At 42.3% G+C, this 19,741-nt stretch overlaps 1 protein-coding gene across 1 annotated transcript in view; it reads left to right on the plus strand.

Moving 5' to 3' along the window:
* The window catches only part of plxna3 (plexin A3), a 47,912-nt gene that overhangs the window by 18,240 nt on the left and 9,931 nt on the right, over nucleotides 1-19,741 (plus strand). Inside the window, exons 6-21 of the mRNA XM_079558228.1 lie at nucleotides 7,335-7,472; nucleotides 8,199-8,299; nucleotides 8,728-8,851; nucleotides 8,934-9,081; nucleotides 9,380-9,479; nucleotides 9,610-9,724; nucleotides 10,416-10,616; nucleotides 15,437-15,533; nucleotides 15,690-15,880; nucleotides 16,832-16,980; nucleotides 17,229-17,349; nucleotides 18,432-18,568; nucleotides 18,664-18,834; nucleotides 18,940-19,033; nucleotides 19,167-19,286; nucleotides 19,406-19,525. Of these exons, the coding sequence (XP_079414354.1) occupies nucleotides 7,335-7,472; nucleotides 8,199-8,299; nucleotides 8,728-8,851; nucleotides 8,934-9,081; nucleotides 9,380-9,479; nucleotides 9,610-9,724; nucleotides 10,416-10,616; nucleotides 15,437-15,533; nucleotides 15,690-15,880; nucleotides 16,832-16,980; nucleotides 17,229-17,349; nucleotides 18,432-18,568; nucleotides 18,664-18,834; nucleotides 18,940-19,033; nucleotides 19,167-19,286; nucleotides 19,406-19,525 (2,127 nt within the window). The remainder of the gene's footprint in view (nucleotides 1-7,334; nucleotides 7,473-8,198; nucleotides 8,300-8,727; nucleotides 8,852-8,933; nucleotides 9,082-9,379; nucleotides 9,480-9,609; nucleotides 9,725-10,415; nucleotides 10,617-15,436; nucleotides 15,534-15,689; nucleotides 15,881-16,831; nucleotides 16,981-17,228; nucleotides 17,350-18,431; nucleotides 18,569-18,663; nucleotides 18,835-18,939; nucleotides 19,034-19,166; nucleotides 19,287-19,405; nucleotides 19,526-19,741) is intronic.

The following is a 19,741-nucleotide window of genomic DNA, read 5'->3' on the forward strand; positions in this document are numbered from 1 at the left end:
TCCTGATTCTTCTTCTGTTGTGGCTCCTGTTGGTTTTGGGGGGGAAGGGCATTAATAGGATTAACTACACCCCCTCTGTCTCCTCTCCTCTCCTAACCACTCTCCCTTCCTCCTGCCTCCTCTCTCCTCGACACACTCTTCTGTCTCCTCGCTGTGATCCCTTCCCTCTCGTCTGCGGTGCATCCATCCATTCTCTATCCCTTTTCTCGTCCACTTCCTCTTCTTCTCTTCTCTTTTCTTGGGCCAATTTGAAGTTCAAGGTTATTGCATTAAGGCTGTTTTCGACTCGGCTCCTCTGACCTTTGACCTTTGCTCCGCAGCAGCAGCAGTCCTTTACAGCCTTAAACTCGTTAGTAAATTCTCTCGTTAGCATGATCTCGTTAGCCGTGAAATGCTCCTGTTAAAGATGTGCGCGACGTTCCGCATTCACACAAGTTTGTCCATGTTTTTAACAGTATTTGCCCACTGCCGCTCCCGTCCGGACCCTCTCGTTGTTAAAATCCCACCACCCTGTTGGCTTTCGTGATAGGATTTTCTAGCGGACAATGGCTGGATCTGTTCTTCTGTTTCCCCAGCTGTTTTTTACACCTTTTCAGCTGCTGTTTTTTTTCAAAGTGTGGCCCATTAACATTACCCCCTTAAACTTGTTAACATTTTACTAGCGAAACTCCATATCCTGTTCTTTAGCCTCACTTTTTTTTATAACTTCTTGCCTCCTTGGAGCCGCCCCTACATTAAAGCGCCAACCCCATCATCTTTGTGTGTGTTTGTGATGCTTGTCTTTCTTATGGGCTTTTAACATAACAAAAATTCAGTAGTGATGCTAACGCTGCTACAAGGTTAGTGCTAGATCGTATGCTCGGGAGGGACGGTCTGGGATTTCGTATAGATCTATGAGTTGGTTTGTCTAAAAATACAAATTATCCTAATCCTAACCCTAAAGTTAACCATTTCCCTGGCCCTAACCTTAACCTCTTAACTCCTATGTTTTCTCCAAATTCTCCAAATCTAAAAGCTTCTTCAAAACAGAGGCAAAAAACGAGAAGAAAATGAGGATGTAAACGCAACAAAAAAAAAGCTAAAAAAGTGACCAAAAAAAGACAAAAATCCAGCAAAAAAGTGACAAAAATCCAGCAGAAAAAAAGACAAAAATCCAGCAGAAAAAAAGACAAAAATCCAGCAAAAAAAATACTAAAATCCAGCAGAAAAAAAGACAAAAATCCAGCAAAAAAGACAAAAATCCAGCAAAAAAAATACTAAAATCCAGCAGAAAAAAATACAAAAATCCAGCAAAAAAAATACTAAAATCCAGCAGAAAAAATAACAAAAATCCATCAAAAAAAAGACAAAAATCCAGCAGAAAAAATGACAAAAATCCAGCAAAAAAAACAAAAATCCAGCAAAAAAGTGACAGAAGAGCAGCAAAAAAGTAATAAAAAGTGACAAAAACACATAAGGGAAATAAAAAGTGACGACAATGGCATAGAGGAGAGAATGGATTTGGTTTTGGCGGGTGGTAAGAGGTTAATTTGTGTCATGATATCTCATGTTTTCACAGCAGACCGTCCCTCCGGAGCATACGATCTAGCACTAACCTTCTTACAAGTCACTGCTTTGGTGACAGCGAGGCTCATACTTGAAACTGGGGCAATTTATTCACCTTAAATAAATGAAAGCATTATTTTTTATTGTATTTACTGATGAAAATTATGTTGTTAATTTACTACAATGAGTTGGTTACTACAATTGACATGGTTTATTATTTCACATAATGTAAACGTTCTTCATGTTTGGTTTTATTCTTGAGACGAATGTCAGTAAAGCAGACTGAGCCCCACATCTTGGGTTGCCAGATTCCGTGGCTAAAACCAGTGTCCAATAAAGATAAAATTACTCTCTCTGGTTTAAATTGTCACTTCCCAAGTCCCGGCACTTGTCCCAATCACATCTGAATCGGTGCAAGCGCAGAATTCCGTTTAACGCTCAGTGATTTTGAAGGTTCACAGCTTTTAAATGAGGTGCGGTTTACACATATTGTGAGCAGCTAAAGGCAAACCAGCTTGAGTTGTGGCAGCAGTTGCTTCTGAAAACCCCTAAGAACTCACGCTTCATACCCTACCTTTAATTTTCTCTGCTTCAGTAAAGTTGGACAGTCATCATTTTCTTGTGAACAGTTTAGTAATGAGTTTGCTAACAGACCATGATTGGATCTTTCTGGTGTCGTCCGCACTAAGTCCAAACTGTGGCGTTCTCCGGTTTCCGCAGCTGCCGTGGTTCCTCTGTCAGTGTCCTCGGAGTCTGTCTTTGAGCCCGGTTCAGTCTTTGAGCTTTGTTGAGGCCGGGTTTAGATTGTGGGAGACGTCTGAGTCATCTGGAATGATGTTTTGGTGTGAGACTGAACCTGGTTTAGCGCTGGAGCCCGGTTGAGTTTTTCTTCTGTTCGTTGGGTTTCTGTGAAGTCTCTGAGGATTCGGTCGTATTTGGGTTGGAGTTTGAGCCCAGTGATGACAGAGTCGTGCAGAATGGTTCCTGATTGGGAAAAAATGTGAAGTCAGAGGTGCTCGCGTCTCAGATTCAAAAACACTTGGATAAAAGTAATTGTTAGAAAATGCACAAGTCATGTTTAACACCTATTTTTGTGTAAAATGTTCAGTAACTGTTGTCTATAGACCGCAACAGGTCCTTTTAGTTCTGTAGTAAATTTCCCATTCATTTTCAATGGGAGTTAGGGGGAAAAAAGAGTTTAAAGGCACAATGGAGGCAAATCTACTACTGACCATAGCGCAAATATTTAAAATGAAAGAAAATACCAAATACTACAAAACAGCACAATGCTTTTTGTTTGTTCTGTTTGTAAAGTTTTAGATAAATCTTGCAATTAACATTGTGTGTTTTATGGTCAATAGTCACTACTGTAGCGGGTTATTAAAAACTCTTGATTTAATTTTTCTACTGATATCCCTGTCACAAAAATAAATGCAAAATGTACTTGTGGAACCCAGAGGTGGACTGAAGACTGTTGAACCCCATTGTTAAAAAGTATATGGAATATTGATGTGACGTTCACAACCAAATCAAAATTGTCTATTCTACCTGAATGAACAACAAAGCAGGCAACACAAGTGAAAGCTTTTTGCACTGAAAATGATTTGTCTGACAGTTGAAGCCTCTTTTCATTAATTGTAACGCAAGATGTTATTCACACACAGTGACACATTTGTAATTTTTGATGATTTAGATGAAAAAGTGTGCCTGTTTGCGATCAGGCCTTAGATAATTTGAGTCATCTGGCCGGCGTCATTGTGAAAATGTGATATAAAAAAGAGGCTCTTGAACGGCTCTTTGAAATGAACGTATCCCAAAGACTCGGCTCCCAGTAAAGAGCCACGAATCCCATCACATGGAATCATTAGAAAGATTTCAGGATATGAAGATGAGACAAGAGACTGATTTTCGGAGACTTGGATGCCTGGTGGTTGCACTCTTCTCTTCAGTCTGGTCTCACGTAAACGTTAGCCCGTTAGCCCGAGCGCAGATAAATGTTAGCGTTGGCGTGTGTGGTTAAGAATAGCCTTTAGCAGCAGCTGACAGACTGACCTCAGATCAGTTTCAGAGTGAGCTCATGTGTCTCTGAGGCCACACGCTCACATTCACAAACTGCAAAGTGGTTCCAGCTCAAGAGGTCCCACGCAGGGTTTAAGAAAGGACATAAACATACAACTTTTATGTTATTTATCCCAAACCAAAACAGGCAACCTAGAAAGCATTCCGAGTGGACCACTACCAAGGCGTTATGAAAGTAGCACGCAAACCAGATACAGGGTAATTGCTCTGAATCATTTGTTTGTCAATGTAGTAAATATTCCACCAAAACTACCTCCTTGGTCACCGGTAGCTTCATGACATACAATCATTAACAAGTACTGAAAATATTGTATATGGTCGCAATTGTTCTAAATCTCTCCATCTTTTTGGCTATTTTAAATTCAAAACATAATTGTAATGTTAAAAAGTAATGTTTATGAACACAAGACTTTACAGTTTATGAAGAAGATATAGCGGGTCATTTGTTCTGCGCTGTGTTGACAAATGAGGTAGCCAGCGGGGCACAGACCACACTCCGACGGAGGGAAGTCTGCACTTAGAGAAGGATTCTGTTTCAAGAATGTGTGGAATCTCCCTCAAGCTTTTCCCCTCCGGCGAACACCACCCACGGACACATGTACGGGACAGGTGAAGTGTGTCTCTGTCCACTGACGCTCAAGTGCAGGTGTGTCCCCGGGCCACAAATAGCAAATCACAAACAATGCAATTTAGGTCGAATTTTTATTTTGCAAACAATAAAATGTCTCCTCAGGATCTTATGTGTGATCGTGCTAGCCCGATAGTTACGACCGCTACATGCTGTGTTTTGAAATACATGTGATTATTATATTACTGGCAGTTCTCTATCTATCAGTCTGCAAGTACGGAGTGGAGTGAGGCCTAGTCCACAGACGCACATGTACAGGTGAGGTACGTCTCGTTCTGGTCATTGATCACATGACGCCTGTCATGTGACCCCTCACAGCAGTGCTATTGTCTCGGGGGGTTAGAGGTCAGAGTCCCGCTGGCTCCAGGGGTTAAAGGGCACTTCCTGTGACACTCTTCATTAACTTTGACAGCATTGCTCTCAGGGGTTCTTCTCTCGTCTGCATTCTCCTGTTAAAGAGGGCACGATAATGTGGCGGAAGTATGCTCCTTTATGGCTTTATGAATCCACTGAGGATTTGAAAAAACATACGTCTTTATCAAAAAATCCCCCCAAAAAATGTAATTTAAGATGTGAGAAGCTGGTTATGTTACAATGTGGAGAATAGGCTGTGTACATTACATTGGGTACTGTAGCCATACTAATATACAGTGGGGAAAAAAAGTATTTGGCCAAAATCCAATAGAATGTCTATGTGAAACTGACCAAATACTTTTTTTCCCCCACTGTATACTATATTTGGGATCAAGCATCATAATTCTAATGTGGACCATTATCCATTGTCAAAGTGGGGAATGAAAAAACCCTTTTAAACTGCATTAACTGCTGGGTTACGAGCGCTCACTGTCAGATTGCGTTGGTGTTAAAGCCATCGCCAGTATTTTTTCATTTTTAAAGGTAAATACATCTATCATTACACTCGCTGTGAATCGGATGCAGTATGACAACACAAGCCCGATCTGTTGGAGAGAATTTGTGGACCCTGCGCTCGTTTGATGTCCGCCTTGTGCTCCTTCCAACTGGATGTTTTTGTTTTGCTGGTTGATGTAATTATTTTTGGAGGCTTCAGCTCCGTGTTGGACCGCAATAAAATGCTTAATGTTATTTATGTTGTGATATTTATTTATTAATTATTGGTCAACGTTGCATCAGGGAACATCCTGTCAGGCGTGTTTCGCAAATCCTCTCCCCTCCGTTGCTAACCCCTCAGTATTAAACATTTCTCACACTTTTTGCTGCAGTGTCCTACTTTCTCTCCTCGCGCTTCTTCTGTCTCCTCCACTTTCTCCTCGCAGATGTTTTGGGAAATCACACCTATTTCCCCCCCTTTTTAAAACTCGCTCGTTATGGATTTTGCGTAATGTTTTCCATCCATTTGCATCCATCACTTCATAAAGTCCAGACTTCCTGTTTTTGGGGATGCAATATTGATCTACTTTTGTAAGTTAAGCCCGTGACGAAAGCGGATCAAAACTTGATGCAACCCAGGGCAAACTAACCGGGACCAATCAAGAAAAACCCACACCAGGCCTAAACCTAGAACTAGACCTGGACTTGTATAGCTGTTGTATAATGGTGTGATCGGTTCCATTTCACAGAGGTTTAGACTCTTAACAGGATTAACTCATGAATCTGACTGACCCAGAAAATATGGAGAGAAGGAGGAGAGGAGAGTGAGACAAGGAGACAAGGAAGGAAGGAAGGAGGAGAGGAGAGAGAGAGGGAGAAATGGAGGGAACAAGACTAGAATATGACTTGTTTTTGTTGTTGTTATTTAAAGAGTTCACACATGAGTTTGCACACACGCACTTGCCCACACCCGCTGGACTGTGGATGTAGTGACTGAGATGCCGGCACACTCATAAGAAGCTGCACTCCAAGTCCAAGTTGGCTTCCTGCAGTCCTTCGCTGAGTAGTTTCACCCTGACAGGCTTCAACAGGTCTAAGGATGCTGTCATTAATTTGGTTCACGCTGGTTACTGATAACAAGCTAAGAAATCCTGCAGCTGTGAGGCAGGTTTTCCTATTTGGACAATTAAAGGAAGTGTCTTACAATCGACTTTTCAGAGCATGTTTCAATGTCGTTCCTCACCGAAAACACAGCTGAAGTCGTGCCTTTAGCCGCTAGCGCATCTTTGAGTAACCGATGGATCTTCACAAGTGGCTGTTCTAGTCGGCGTCAGCTCTCTAAAAGCTCCTCCTGAGGTCCTACGTATCTAGGAAATGCTTTCCGAACCTCTCGATGTCTTGCTAAACGTAATCCTTTCATCACAAAGTAAAATCACCCGCCGAGAAAACTGTTTTTTCTCCCTTTATTGAAATAGCTGCAGGAGTTATAAATTTAGGAATTGAAACTACATAGCTTTTTTAGAACAATATTGTATTTCGTAAGATGTGTTTGACATTATTACTTGCTAAGAGCATAGCACCCCCTCTTTAAAGCATAATTGACCTCAACCGCCCCGGGATCTGATCTCGTTTTGTCCTGGTTTGGAATGAGGGCACTCGCTGGTTTGAGTCCGGGTTTGGGGAGGTACAGTACGGCAGGTTTTAGGATGCAGTGAAAGTAGGTCAGACGAACAAAGGAGCGGAGGAGACAGAGTTAATGGTGATTAGCCCTGAGCTCGTTAAACTCGTTACAGCTCGACTTTAATTAGAACAGACACACGTGCGTGCTCACGTGCTCGCTCTGATGCATGTGCACGGCCACACTCACGCGCGCACACATTGCACATGTGTCGTCTCTGCGGGGACTCCCATTCACTTACACTTAACCTTGTTTTGTTGTGAGACACTTTCCAGTTTATTTAATAGAACAGGCCTTTTTCCATGTCTCTACTGAACTGTGGCATCTGTTTAGTCTTCAGTCCAGATATAGCTTAGTGCTTCGGTAATCCCACCTGCTATTAGTCCTGGTCTTGATTTTAGTCACAAGAAATGCTATAATAGTAAATACATTTCATACTGATGGGATGAACTGACAGAAAAAAGGTCTAAAAATTGCCTGACAGCCGTTGAATTAGACGTCTATTTGTGTCCGTTTGTGTGGATCGTTCAAAAACCTGTTAATGTCTGATTTCAGATCCGCGTGGATGGCATCTCAAACTCCCAGAATGCATTGCTGTACGAAACGGTGAACGTGGTGGAGGGGAAGCCCATTCTGAGAGACATGGTGTTCAGCCCGGACCATCGCTTCATCTACCTGCTCAGCGACAAGCAGGTGAGGAGGGGAGACCGCTCAGGAACACCAACGTACAACATTACATTGATATGAACTCTGCTGGTTGCTCTGCTTGTTTTCGCAGCAAGCCTGAAGATCTATTTTAAACTGTTTGCACACAATCGATAATATCTTTTCCCCGACTTGTGGATAACACGGCTTTTAGGCTTGGTCCAGACCTGCTTATACCTTTAGCCCAGATTCACTCTCCATTTGCTCTTCACACATTCTCTCTCTATCATGAAGTGTTAATGTCCATCCACACAATTTCACGGGCTCCTCGTCTCAAACAGAGCCTTCATTCATCGCCTGCCCCAAAGCACTCTGGGAAACGCTGTCCTCTGTCTGCCCCAAAGCACTCTGGGATGCGCTTGTCCTCTGTCTGCCCCAAAGCACTCTGGGAAACGCCGTCCGATCGGCTCGAGGGCATTCTGGGAGACTGAGTGTTTTGTGTGCGACTCAGGGTCAAGCCACAAACCGCAGTGAAATTAAGTTAATGAGAAAACAAACAGAGGCGAGGAGAAGTGACATAAATGTGTTTGGACAAGTTTAATAAAGGGACATTCTGTGGTCTAAAGGAAATGGACATAAATTAATCGCGTGCGCTCGGATAGCCTTGCTGGTAAGGCTGCTGCACATGGACGTCGTGGATTGCCTGCAGATGTATTTTATGATTATAGTTTTTGTACTTGTGTGTGTCTCTGATGCATTCTATTTTTTTTGTAGGTGACCCGTTTACCTGTGGAGTCCTGCGAGCAGTACGGCTCCTGTTCCGAGTGTCTGGGCTCCGGAGACCCACACTGCGGCTGGTGTGTCCTCTTCAACAAGTCAGTACCGTTTATATTTACTACAGTTATTCTGCACAACAACACGCGCCACAGCAGTGCAATCGGACAACAGAAAGGTCGCCAGGTTCTAAAATATCCAAAACCAGTGTGTCCTTTTCAATAAATCAATCTTTAAAATAAAATAAAAAAACACACACCACTTGAATGTGTTTGAAGAACTCTATTTGTTCCACTGAAATATCAAATAGTGTTCTGTTAAAAGCAGTGTTAGCATTAGTAACAAGGATAGACTTGGCACATATGATGAGGTTAATGCAAAGAGACAGTTTCAGAAAAGGTCCCTTGAGGCGTCATTATCCTTTCACCTTCACAGTATAAGCCTCAGGGGAGGTGCAGGCATTTGGCAGTCGACATAGCAACAAGAGAACGCTGGAATCTGATTGGTCGATTGCTGTTTTTGACCGCAGATGTTCAAGGCGCGAGTCGTGTGAAAAGTGGGAGGAGTCTCAGCATTTCAACACCAAACTGGACCAATGCGTGGACATCTCGGTGTCTCCTAGCAACATGTCTGTCACGTCCCCGCCCACTCAGGTAACTGCTCACCTGTCGAGTACAGGGTCTTTTTTCATGCGATGCAGTTGAATGTGTTCAAATGTTTTCCCTTGTGCTTCAGCTGACAATCCGTGTGCAGAATGTCCCCACCCTCTCGGGGGGCGTGTCCTGTGTGTTCGATGACATCACTGAAACGCCTGGGGACGTCACGGCTCGTGGTCATGTGACCTGCATGTCTCCTTTTCTCAAGGACCAGTCCCAGCAATACGGTACGAGATGATAAAGGGCAAACTGCTTGTGGCTTCATAAGACATGCCATCATTCGAGTCAGGGTTCGGGATGAGAAGGGGTTGGTATTCTTTCATGCAAACTTAGTGTGGGGTAATGTGTCTTGCCAATAATAAGAATACATTTTGGCTGAAAGCACAAAGATTTGGCTCCTGCTTCCTATCCTTTTATCTGTCTTATCTTGACATTACAGAGGGATATCAGCACATTCTATAATCCGCGAACAAGAGCTACACTGTTGCATGTAAACCTTAATATTTTGTATCTCCGGTGTTTCAGGAGAGAAACGATTGGTGAAGTTGAGTCTGAGATCCACAGAGACTGGACTCAAATTCATCTCCACAGACTTCATCTACTACAACTGTTCAGTACTCAACTCGTAAGTACTGCAATACTGCCATGATTCACTCGCTTTGCTTCGTCTATTTTAAGTGCCATCTCACATAAAACATCAGTCGTTTTGAAATGTTAATGTCGAAATTAAAATGCCTCTGTTCTCTCTGTTGCAGATGTACGTCGTGCGTGAGCAGCGAGTTCCCCTGTCACTGGTGTAAATATCGCCACATCTGCACCAATAACCTGCAGGACTGTTCTTTCCAGGAGGGACGCGTGAGCGGCATGGAGGTAAGAAAGAACACAGGCCTAAATAAACATGTTTACTTCCCGAGCACAGCCCTTTCGGCACACTTTGGAGAGGTTCTGGTTCAGTCCAAGTGCTGTTTTGATGAATTAGTTGAAATGAGACTTGGACCTAATGCACTGTAATGATTCAAAGTCTCCCTCTCTCTTGAGTCTTGTGCACAGTGTGTACGTGCATGTGTGTGTTTTCCTTTTAATCAGAGTAATTTTCTCTAATGACTGTGATCAGCCTCTTCACCAATTAACACTATTTAAGCCCTAATTCAACTGCAGCCAATCAGGAAGAAGAGGAATACTGCACAATCGGACCAATGGGAGTCCAGAGATCTAACATCTGCCAATCAGAGAACATAAAGTCTAGGCCGTCACAGGCACCATAGAGGGATTCAGTGAACTCCTGCGTCAGAGTGTTTGCTCTCTCAGTGAAATGTCCTTCTGACAGTGTCCCTGAACGTGTGGCCTTCTCTGACTGTAAACAACAGTTCATTGATGTGTGAAACAAACGACCTTCAACTGTTCCTCATAAAAGCTGTTTATTCAGGAAAAAAACTCCCCACTGGGAACAGGGTTAGACGACAAACAAAAAGTAGTTCTGGTTTACTATGGCTACAAAGATGTCTATACAATCGCTTTTCTCAATAAAATGTGGTACAATTTGTCAACCTCTTCCGTTCAGGGATGTCCTCAGATCCTGCCGGCGGGGGACATCCTGGTTGCCGCGGGGATGGTTCGTCCGATCACGCTGAAGGCCCGTAACCTGCCCCAGCCCCAGTCCGGTCAGAAGAACTACGAGTGCGTGTTCCACATCCAGGGAAGAGTCCAGAGGATCCCGGCCGTGCGCTTCAACTCCTCCTGCATCCAGTGCCAGAACACGTCGGTGAGTGACCGCAGCTCCCACAATGCAAAGCGAGTCAGCCTCACCATGAACCTGAATTATTATTATAACTACAGGGTATGAGATGACATTTGGATATCATCTTGAGCTTTGGGCGTTCCCAAAGAGGAAAAAGAACAATCCACCACTACTTTGCTACAAATGCTGAATTATAGATGTATTTTCTACCATATAAAGACACAGAGACATGTAGAGGAGCAAACGATTCAGCGATACATAAATAGGCTACACACACTACCGCTACAAAGTTTGGGGTCACTTAAATTGTCCTTATTTTTTGAAAGAAAAGCACTGACTTTTTAATGAGGATAACATTAAATTAATCAGAAATACAGTTTAGACATTGTTAAGGGGAGACACTACAGGCAAAACTCAATTTTTTCAGTTTTCAGGTTTTGGGCCAAATTGGTCTCTGAACATATAAGCTTTCACCCGGAAACAGAAAATATACCTAATCTTCACAATAACATGTTTAAATATTGCGCTGATTCAATGTTTGCCCATAGACTTATATGGGACAATGCAATTTCAAGGCCCTTTTTCTCAAAACACACTTTTCTGACATTGTGGCGACACTATGTCCACGTCAGTCGGACCTAAAGACTTCACATTTTCCAGCCTTGGACTGAACAATATTTGGAAGAATTTTTCAGAGGGATTTTTTATTATCTAGTACCTAGCCCCATTTATTGAGTTTTGAATGTCAAAAAATAAGGCGAAAATTACTTTTTTAAAATTTTTTCCACTAAAAAATAGCTTATTTTAAAACTAAACAAGAAATCCTAAATCCCCTCTGAAAAAGTCTTGGCAACTCATTTATCAATAAAATGAAACCATAAATTTGAATGTAGCTCTAGCCATTATTCAGATTTTGTCGCCGAAACAATGAAAAATTTGGGGCATTTTTAGGCATAAAGCACCTTGTTCTTATATGAAAAGATAAAATGACAGAAAACTTGCAATGTATTTTTTTCTCACATTTATGCCAGTGATCTACAGCAACAGTTTCAAATTGATATCTGTAAATATACATTTTTTCCCTATTCACCTGCAGTGTCTCGCCTTTACTGTTGTGAATGGTTATTTTTACTGGAATACATACATAGGTGCAGAGTTTTTCTAATGGTACGTTGTTGTTAAAGGGTCATTGATGGTTAGAAAACCCTTGTGCAATTATAGCACGTCTGAAAACTGTTGATCGCTGATTAGAGGAGCCACAGCCTGGCCCGGGTGACCCCAAACTTTGGAACGGGGTAAATAACGGAGAATGTCAACCATGATGCTAAAGTTAGCTGCATGCTACGTTTTTCCCTCCAACAAAATATTTACATTATGTACAATAAGTGAATTCAGCTCAGATTGTAATTGAACTGGCAATAAAGACGAAAACATAAAAGAAACACGGCAATGAGCTTCATGCTACATGCTAACGGCTAGCTAACCAGCTGTCATCTGTACTGGGTAGTTTTAGAGTTTTGATTTAGATGTAGCAGGAGGCAGGTGAACAAGATAGGAAGGTCAACTACATTTCCCAGAAGCCTCTTAGCATTTTTATGATTTCAGTTTATCGTGAGCAGGCAGAATGTTAATCTTTTGACCTTGAGCTAATATCTGTATTACATCTGAATGACATCAGTGAAATAACCCCTCAGATGTTTGACCCTGCGAACCGTGAGCGTGCCGTTACCATAGCACCGGGGTCATGTCCTGTCAATCACCCGCGTGACCTGCACGGGGTCAGGGTCAAGGGTCATGGAGGGGGTCGATATCACAGACAGGAATTCAATCAGAGACGGATTAATGTTGCTATGAGAGAGACACACGCCACTTTTTAAGAGCAATTCTGAAATTAGTTTTTACAAAGGTGATAGATAGGTGAAAAGATAAATGAGCTCAACCATTTTATCCACCAGTGAGATTATTATTTTGCCTATAATCTGTTTAATTTAGTAGATTTTGCTCAAGGTCCTTGACAACTTGTGCTCGCATAAATGTGAATCTTGCCACAACACGCCGTACCAACTTTATTTATAACGCACCTGAAAAACTTTACAGTAGGCCAAAGTGCCGCTCACATGTCTTTAGACAATGGAAGAATTAACAACAGTTTTAATAAATGATACAAAAAATACGGTAAATACATCAAACGACAGCCAACAACAACAAAATAAATGCATATAAATATAAAAAATAAATCAATTTACTAAAACTACCAGAGTGGTTTGATATACATGATATACAGTAGATTTATGCACCACTTTTTCTATGGACTCCTTAAGATTCTAGCACTGAACTAAGAACCTTCGGACACTAGGTCTGTTGGTCCAAAACTCCTCCAGACCCAGACTATGAACCATGTGAATGACCGCTGTGTGGTTAGTCAGGCTAAAAACTCACAACGTAAATCTTGTCAAACAACATACAAAACAATGATTCACTATTCACTTAAAGGGGGGTATTATGCAAAATCGACTTTTTCAAGCTTTACATCATGTTCTTATGTCATTCCCTCATTAAAAACATGCCTGAAGTGTTGCCTTGGCACATTCACGTATTTTTGAGTAATCTGTAAAAACTCTGATGGCGGCCATTTTAGGGATAGGTTTGCCTGAGTCCTCCTAGGAACGCCCCCACCTCCTGGAGACGCCTCCGAGCTTTCGTCACCAGCCGAGTAACCAACCACTGCTCCTCAGCAGAACCCCCTCCCCACTGATGCCACAGACAGCGTGTGGAGGGGGCGTGTCGGAAAGGGTCAGAGGTTCTTAAAGAGACAGAGGCCTATTTCAAGACATTCACTACAGTCATTTTGAGAGAGCAATTTTATACAAGGCAGTAATTCTAATTTACTGCATTTACAGACCAACAGAAGGTTTGGTCATCATTGTAGTGTGATATAGACTGGTGCTATGTGATTGAAAAAAGCATAATACCCCCTCTTTAAGTTTCAGAACAGAGGCAATTTGTCATTGGCCTGTTGTTGTGTGCGGATTGGTTGCATTGGTGATCGGCTCATGGGTGGGCTGCTCAGTAGGCTTTACACTTGGTGAATCATCTATATTAATGATTATTGTGGGCAGTGCTTCTTAACTTCCATCAGCAGAAAACAAACAAAATCTTTGATGACAAAAATAACAAGTGATGAAAGATGTAATGGAAGCAATCATAATGTACAAGTTGTTTTTCTTCTTTCCACTGGTTTTCGAGCTGTTTTGCATGAAAAAAACATACAGTATATAGCATTGGATTCTTTTGCACCTGGTCATGTACGAAATCTGTACATGAATGCATGAAGTTATTATGAGCTCGAAATAAACCAAACCAATTAAGACACTCCCAAAAATGTGTGACTTCTGTGTGACTGTGTGACCGTGGCCCTTAAGATCATGAAGAACATCAAGTCGATCACTGTCCATCTGGGCGGCCAGACTGTTCGGTGTCCTGCGCCATCAGAGGTTCTGTGACACAATCCAACATGTTGAATCAGAGTCTGGCTTCATCGCCCAAGGAGCAATCAACGAGCAGGCTCTTTTCTGTTCAGCCTTAAATGACTCGACTTTTGTTTGTCTCTGCTTGTTCCTACATCTGTGAGGCGACTGTGCTGCAGTTAGCTTACCTCGGCTTGTTGCCACATGCAAAACGGCCTCTTTGGCAAAAAGCAGCAACAATTCCCCTGGTTTTCTCTATTAATGTGAACAGATGCGTTAAAGCCTGTCACAATAACGCAATAGTTATTGTATAAATGTTAGATATATTGAGGCAGGAATATATTGCGATAAACGACATTATTCAAGACCATTTTATGCCATCGAAACTAACGGAAAAAAGGACAATCACAGTAATCGCTTGTGTATTTTATCTTCAATAACACATAGGTTGCTCTAAACACAATGAAACACAATTTCCTTGGGTAAAATTGTATTTTGTATTTTTTGTAAAGTATTACAAAAGTAAACTAAATGCACTTTTGATAAAAATTGAAAAATATATTGTCTGTCTCAATGGAACAATAAGTCGAAACAGTAATTATTGTGACAGGCTTAGATGTGTCACATTTAACATGTAGGCTTCAGCTTTATGGACAGATTCTTGCTGTAAACAGTAGAAGCTTGTCGAACTTTGCACCACATCGTGTACAGACTGCGTGTTGTAGCCAGGAGCGAGGTCTGCTGTTTTAAGGAGTTCTTGCATTTTGCACATGCACAAAGCGTGTGCACAGCAGTCGGTCTCTGGTCATCATGTGGCACACTGTGAGGAGACGGGACCCTCTTTGTCTGCTGTTGGGGGTGTCCCTAACCTTAGGCAGCGTCCAGACCAAAAGCAAACGAGACCAGACAGGACAAACTGGATGTAGGCTAACGAAGAGAGCCCCGTCCTGGCCGTAGACGTCTCCTCTAATGTGCCTGTGTGTGTGTGTGTGTGTGTGTGTGTGTGTGTGTGTCTGTCAAACGAGGGTTTCCGGGCACTGCTGACCCCATGGCGACAGGCCCTGGCGTCTCCGTGGTAACGCTGGCCTCCTCTCCACAGTGACGGGGACTAGTCTCCACGGCGACGGGTCCCGCTCCAGTCTCAGCTCTGCGGGAAACTCACTCCGGACTCATTAGACCGGACGCGCACACATGAATAGACCTGAGACGAGCCACACTCAGTAGCTACATGTTAAAAATGCATAAATGTCACAAAATGTTCAGAGCCCCCCCCCCCCCATTTCTTCTTTATTTTGCTCGGATTTGAATTGCGAAGGTTCAGATTTAATTGTATGTGTAAAATTGTATAAATATGTGCATTTTTTGTGTGTGTTGCAGTACTGGTATGAAGGCGATGAAATGGGGGACCTCCCAGTGGACTTCTCCATTGTGTGGGACGGAGACTTTTTCATCGACAAACCCACCTCCATGAAAGGTACTGACGTTTGAATCACTATTTTTATATTTTTATTTTAATATATGAATGTGCGTGGAATCAATAAAGCACATACAACTGGAGCCTGTATTTACAAAGTTTGTCCATGAACTGTAATGCATTGCTGTAATACTATGCCATTCTTCTGTGTTGTAGCTCTGCTGTACAAGTGTGAGGCGCAGAGGAGCAGCTGTGGGCAGTGCCTGAGAGCGCCCCCTACCTTCGAGTGCGGGTGGTGCATGGAGACAAGAAAGTGTCTCTTGAAACAGCACTGTCCCGCGCCGGAGCTGAACTGGATGCACCACGGACGCCACAACCTGCGCTGCAGCCACCCGCGCATCAGCAAGGTACGGGAGAAGTACAAACGAACTTCTGTGGAAAGCTAGAATTTCTCTGTCACCATAGAAATCTGCCATTTTAGTGAGTGCGATTAAATATTGTCCAATAGACTTAATAGAAATAATATAGAAAAGAGACGTGAAAGGATTCCATTAGGCTGATGGGTGTTTACCACATCACCACTCAGTACCACCACTCACTGTAGTGTCCACATGCTTATGTGAACAATAACTACAGTTACTTTACATTTTAAAATCTCAATTGATTCATTATTATTGATTACTCCAGGAATCCTAGAAATCTGAATGATATCGACGACGTAATTCCAAGCACTCAACAACTTTGCAATTACCAAGGACGGTGGTTTTCTCACAAATATTAATTCTTGCACTGGAGAGAAAAAAAATGCTAATAGGTATCTTTCTCATATTTTTCCATCAGAACAATCTCAACCAAGAGAAATAATGTTGGAAAATGCGTACATCAAAAAATGTAATATATTATACAACACTAATAATTGTAAGTGGTCATAAAGCACAGTACACAGATACATACATACGTAAGTAAACTGATACACATACAATATCAGCAGTCTTTAAGCTTTTTAGTTGTTTTTTTTGGTAAATTATAAATACACACATATTTAGGAGCTTTTTCACAGCCCAGCCTAGTCTGCTTTTTGTCCACTTTCCCAAGATGTTTTCTCTTAATTGAATCACTGAAGAGGATGTCATGAGAGCGATGTCTTTAGAGACATTTCAAATTGACATATTTCTGCCCTGAGACGTTCTGAACAGCTGATTTCAAGACACAGCGAGTTGTTGCTGGTTTAGACCTGGTTTAATCCTGGTTTCCCCCCCAAGTCTTCTCCTCGTTTAGTTTCTGCTTTAACCCTGGTCCAGTCCTGTTTCAGCTCTGTAGCCTGATCCTGATAAAATACTGTTTTGTGTTTCTGGCAGATCGAGCCCCTGACAGGACCCAGGGAGGGGGGCACTCGCGTCACCATCGAGGGGGAGAACCTGGGGCTGCAAGTGAAGGAGATCTCTCACGTTCAGGTGGCGGGCGTCAGGTGTACTCCGGTGCCCACACAGTACATCAGCGCAGAGAGGTGACGACTTAAGACACATGTTAATGATCTGCACTCTTTCAAAACGAGCTTAAACCCATTTCTTCCTGGGACAAGTCTACCTTTGTGATTAGACCTACTGTATGTCTCCTGTTGTTCATATGCAATAATAAAAACTACAACAATATAAGTTGAAGAAAAGCTAAAGCCTTTAAACCAACTTGCTTTACAAAACGACAGCCTCCTCTTTTATCCTCAGCATAATCAATACTTTTATTTCATGTTTTCAGGATTGTGTGTGACATGGCCGAAGCCTTACTCCCCCACTCCCCCGGGGGCCCCGTCGAGCTGTGTATCGGCGTGTGCAGCGCGGAGTACCGGACGCTCTCCACTCAGACATACTCCTTTGTCGTACGTATTCTATCATATTCATATCCGCTTATTTATTCACAAGGCCATAAACAATAAGCACTTTTAATGCACTTGTGCTCTGAGCGTGCTCTATTCTGTAAGCACAGGCTAGTTATCTTTTATTAATTTCTATTCACTCATTGGCAGGGATTTATCTCAAGGACGTAAACAACGTGGCCTCCAATATTAATGCGCTTGTGTGTAAAAAAAAAACGGTGCAGCAGATAAACGATAGATAAGGTTGTGTCAAAATTCTGTGTGTGATGCTAACAAGTGTTTTAGGTTCTGAAAGTATTCATACCGCTTTATTTTTCCAATGTCTGAGACTAAAGTAAATTCTATTCTATTGGATTTATTCCATTTTCAATTTAAATGTATTATTGTCGGATAATCAAGTGCAGAAAAATATGACTTCAGACTTGCTACATAAATAAAGTAAAATGGAAAAGATTAAGAGCTCTGAAAACTTTTTGAACACTAGGCAGATATTTCACATTGTGACCACTTGCACAAAGGAAACCATTTTTAGCACAGACTTTGAAGTCAGGCTGAATTCGATAGGTCTAGAGATACAGTGGGGCAAAAAAGTATTTAGTCAGCCACCAATTGACAGAGGTCTGTAATTTTCATCATAGGTACACTTCAACTGTGAGAGACAGAATGTGAAAAAAAATCCAAGAATCTAGGTCTAGATACAGTGGGGTCTTTTATACAGATAACAAGTTCAAACAGGTGCCATTAATACAGGTAGCGAGTGGAGGTCAGAAGAGCTTCTTAAAGAAGAAATTACAGGTCTGTGAGAGCCAGAGATCTTCCTTGTTTGAAGTGACCAAATACTTATTTTCCACCATAATTTACAAATAAATTCTTTAAAAATCCTACAATGTGAATTCCTGGATTTTTTTTTCACATTCTGTCTCTCACAGTTGAAGTGTACCTATGATGAAAATTACAGACCTCTGTCATTATTTTAAGTAGGAGAACTTGTACAATTGGTGGCTGACTAAATACTTTTTTGCCCCACTGTATATTAAAAGTAGATAAAGAAACATCTCAGCTAACTGGTTGCTTTCTCCCTGCAGAGCCCGAGTTTCAGCCGAGTGCGCCCAGAGATGGGGCCTGTTTCCGGGGGGACTCGGCTCACAGTGACGGGGCGACACCTGGATGCAGGGAGTGCAGTAAGAGTGTACATCCACAAGGAGGAGTGTCTCTTCGTCAAGTAAGACCTGGTTTAGGCCCATTTTAGCCCGTATTTAGTTTACTTGTATTCGTAGTTCAGTTCAGCTAAAGTTTGGGGGGGTTGTTTCATTTCAGACGGACCAACCGTGAGATCATCTGCATAACCCCTGCCTGCCTGCCCGGTCCTGGCCCCGCCCCCATCCGCCTGATGATCGACAAGGCAGAAATCACGAACCCAGAAACAAAATACATTTACACCGAGGATCCCACCATCACCAGCATCGAGCCCAACTGGACCATACTCAAGTCAGTGTCCTATAAACCTAGTCGGATATGTACTATTACTATACTCATTATACTAACAAAATACTGGGCGATAATATTGAAGTAAGTAATTGTGTTTGTTTGCAGTGGGAGCACAGTGATCACAGTCACAGGCACAAATCTACTGACTATTCAGGAACCCAAAGTCCGGGCCAAGTATGGAGGAGTCGAGACCAGCAATGTAAGTACCCATTTTACTACCTTTGTTACTAATACAACGACCACTACTGCTCTTTCCTCCTCCAACAAACACTAACCAACTGCCACAATACAACTATAAGGAATAATACGCTTCCTATACTCCCTCCCTTCAGTTCTGTACGGTGGTGAACGACAGCACTATGACCTGCTTGGCTCCTGGTCTGATCTACACTAAACCCTCCCCACCAGAGGGGGCGCTGCGGCCTGACGAGTTTGGGTTTATATTCGACCAGGTATCGCTTTAGTAACCTCTTATAACAATGTTTCCTTTTGTAGTAATATCACTTTAGACCTGTTTAAGTTATTGAACCTTGTATATTGTTTACTATAACAGTGTCTGTTTTCTTCACAGGTGTCTTCTTTGCTGGTTTTAAACTCAACCTCCTTCATGCATTATCCAAACCCCACATTCGACCCCCTCGGCTCCTCTGGGATCCTAGAGGTCAAACCCGGGTCACCCATCATCCTCAAGGTACAAACTCAATTGGTCAAATTGAATCCAAATTTACTTTTACCATCATTGTATTAGATGAAAGTGAGAGTCAGTTGTGCAGGTGTTTCCCGCCTCAGGACCGAAGTAGCTGTGTAACTGTGTAACTAGTGATATTTTTTAAGCTTGGAGGTGTCTCACTCAGCTCATAAGGATTCCCAAACAGCATGAATAAATGGGCACTACTTAAACTAATCT

This window comes from Gobius niger (genome assembly GCF_951799975.1).
Source record: "Gobius niger genome assembly, chromosome: 6".
Classification (NCBI taxonomy): Eukaryota; Metazoa; Chordata; class Actinopteri; order Gobiiformes; family Gobiidae; genus Gobius; species Gobius niger.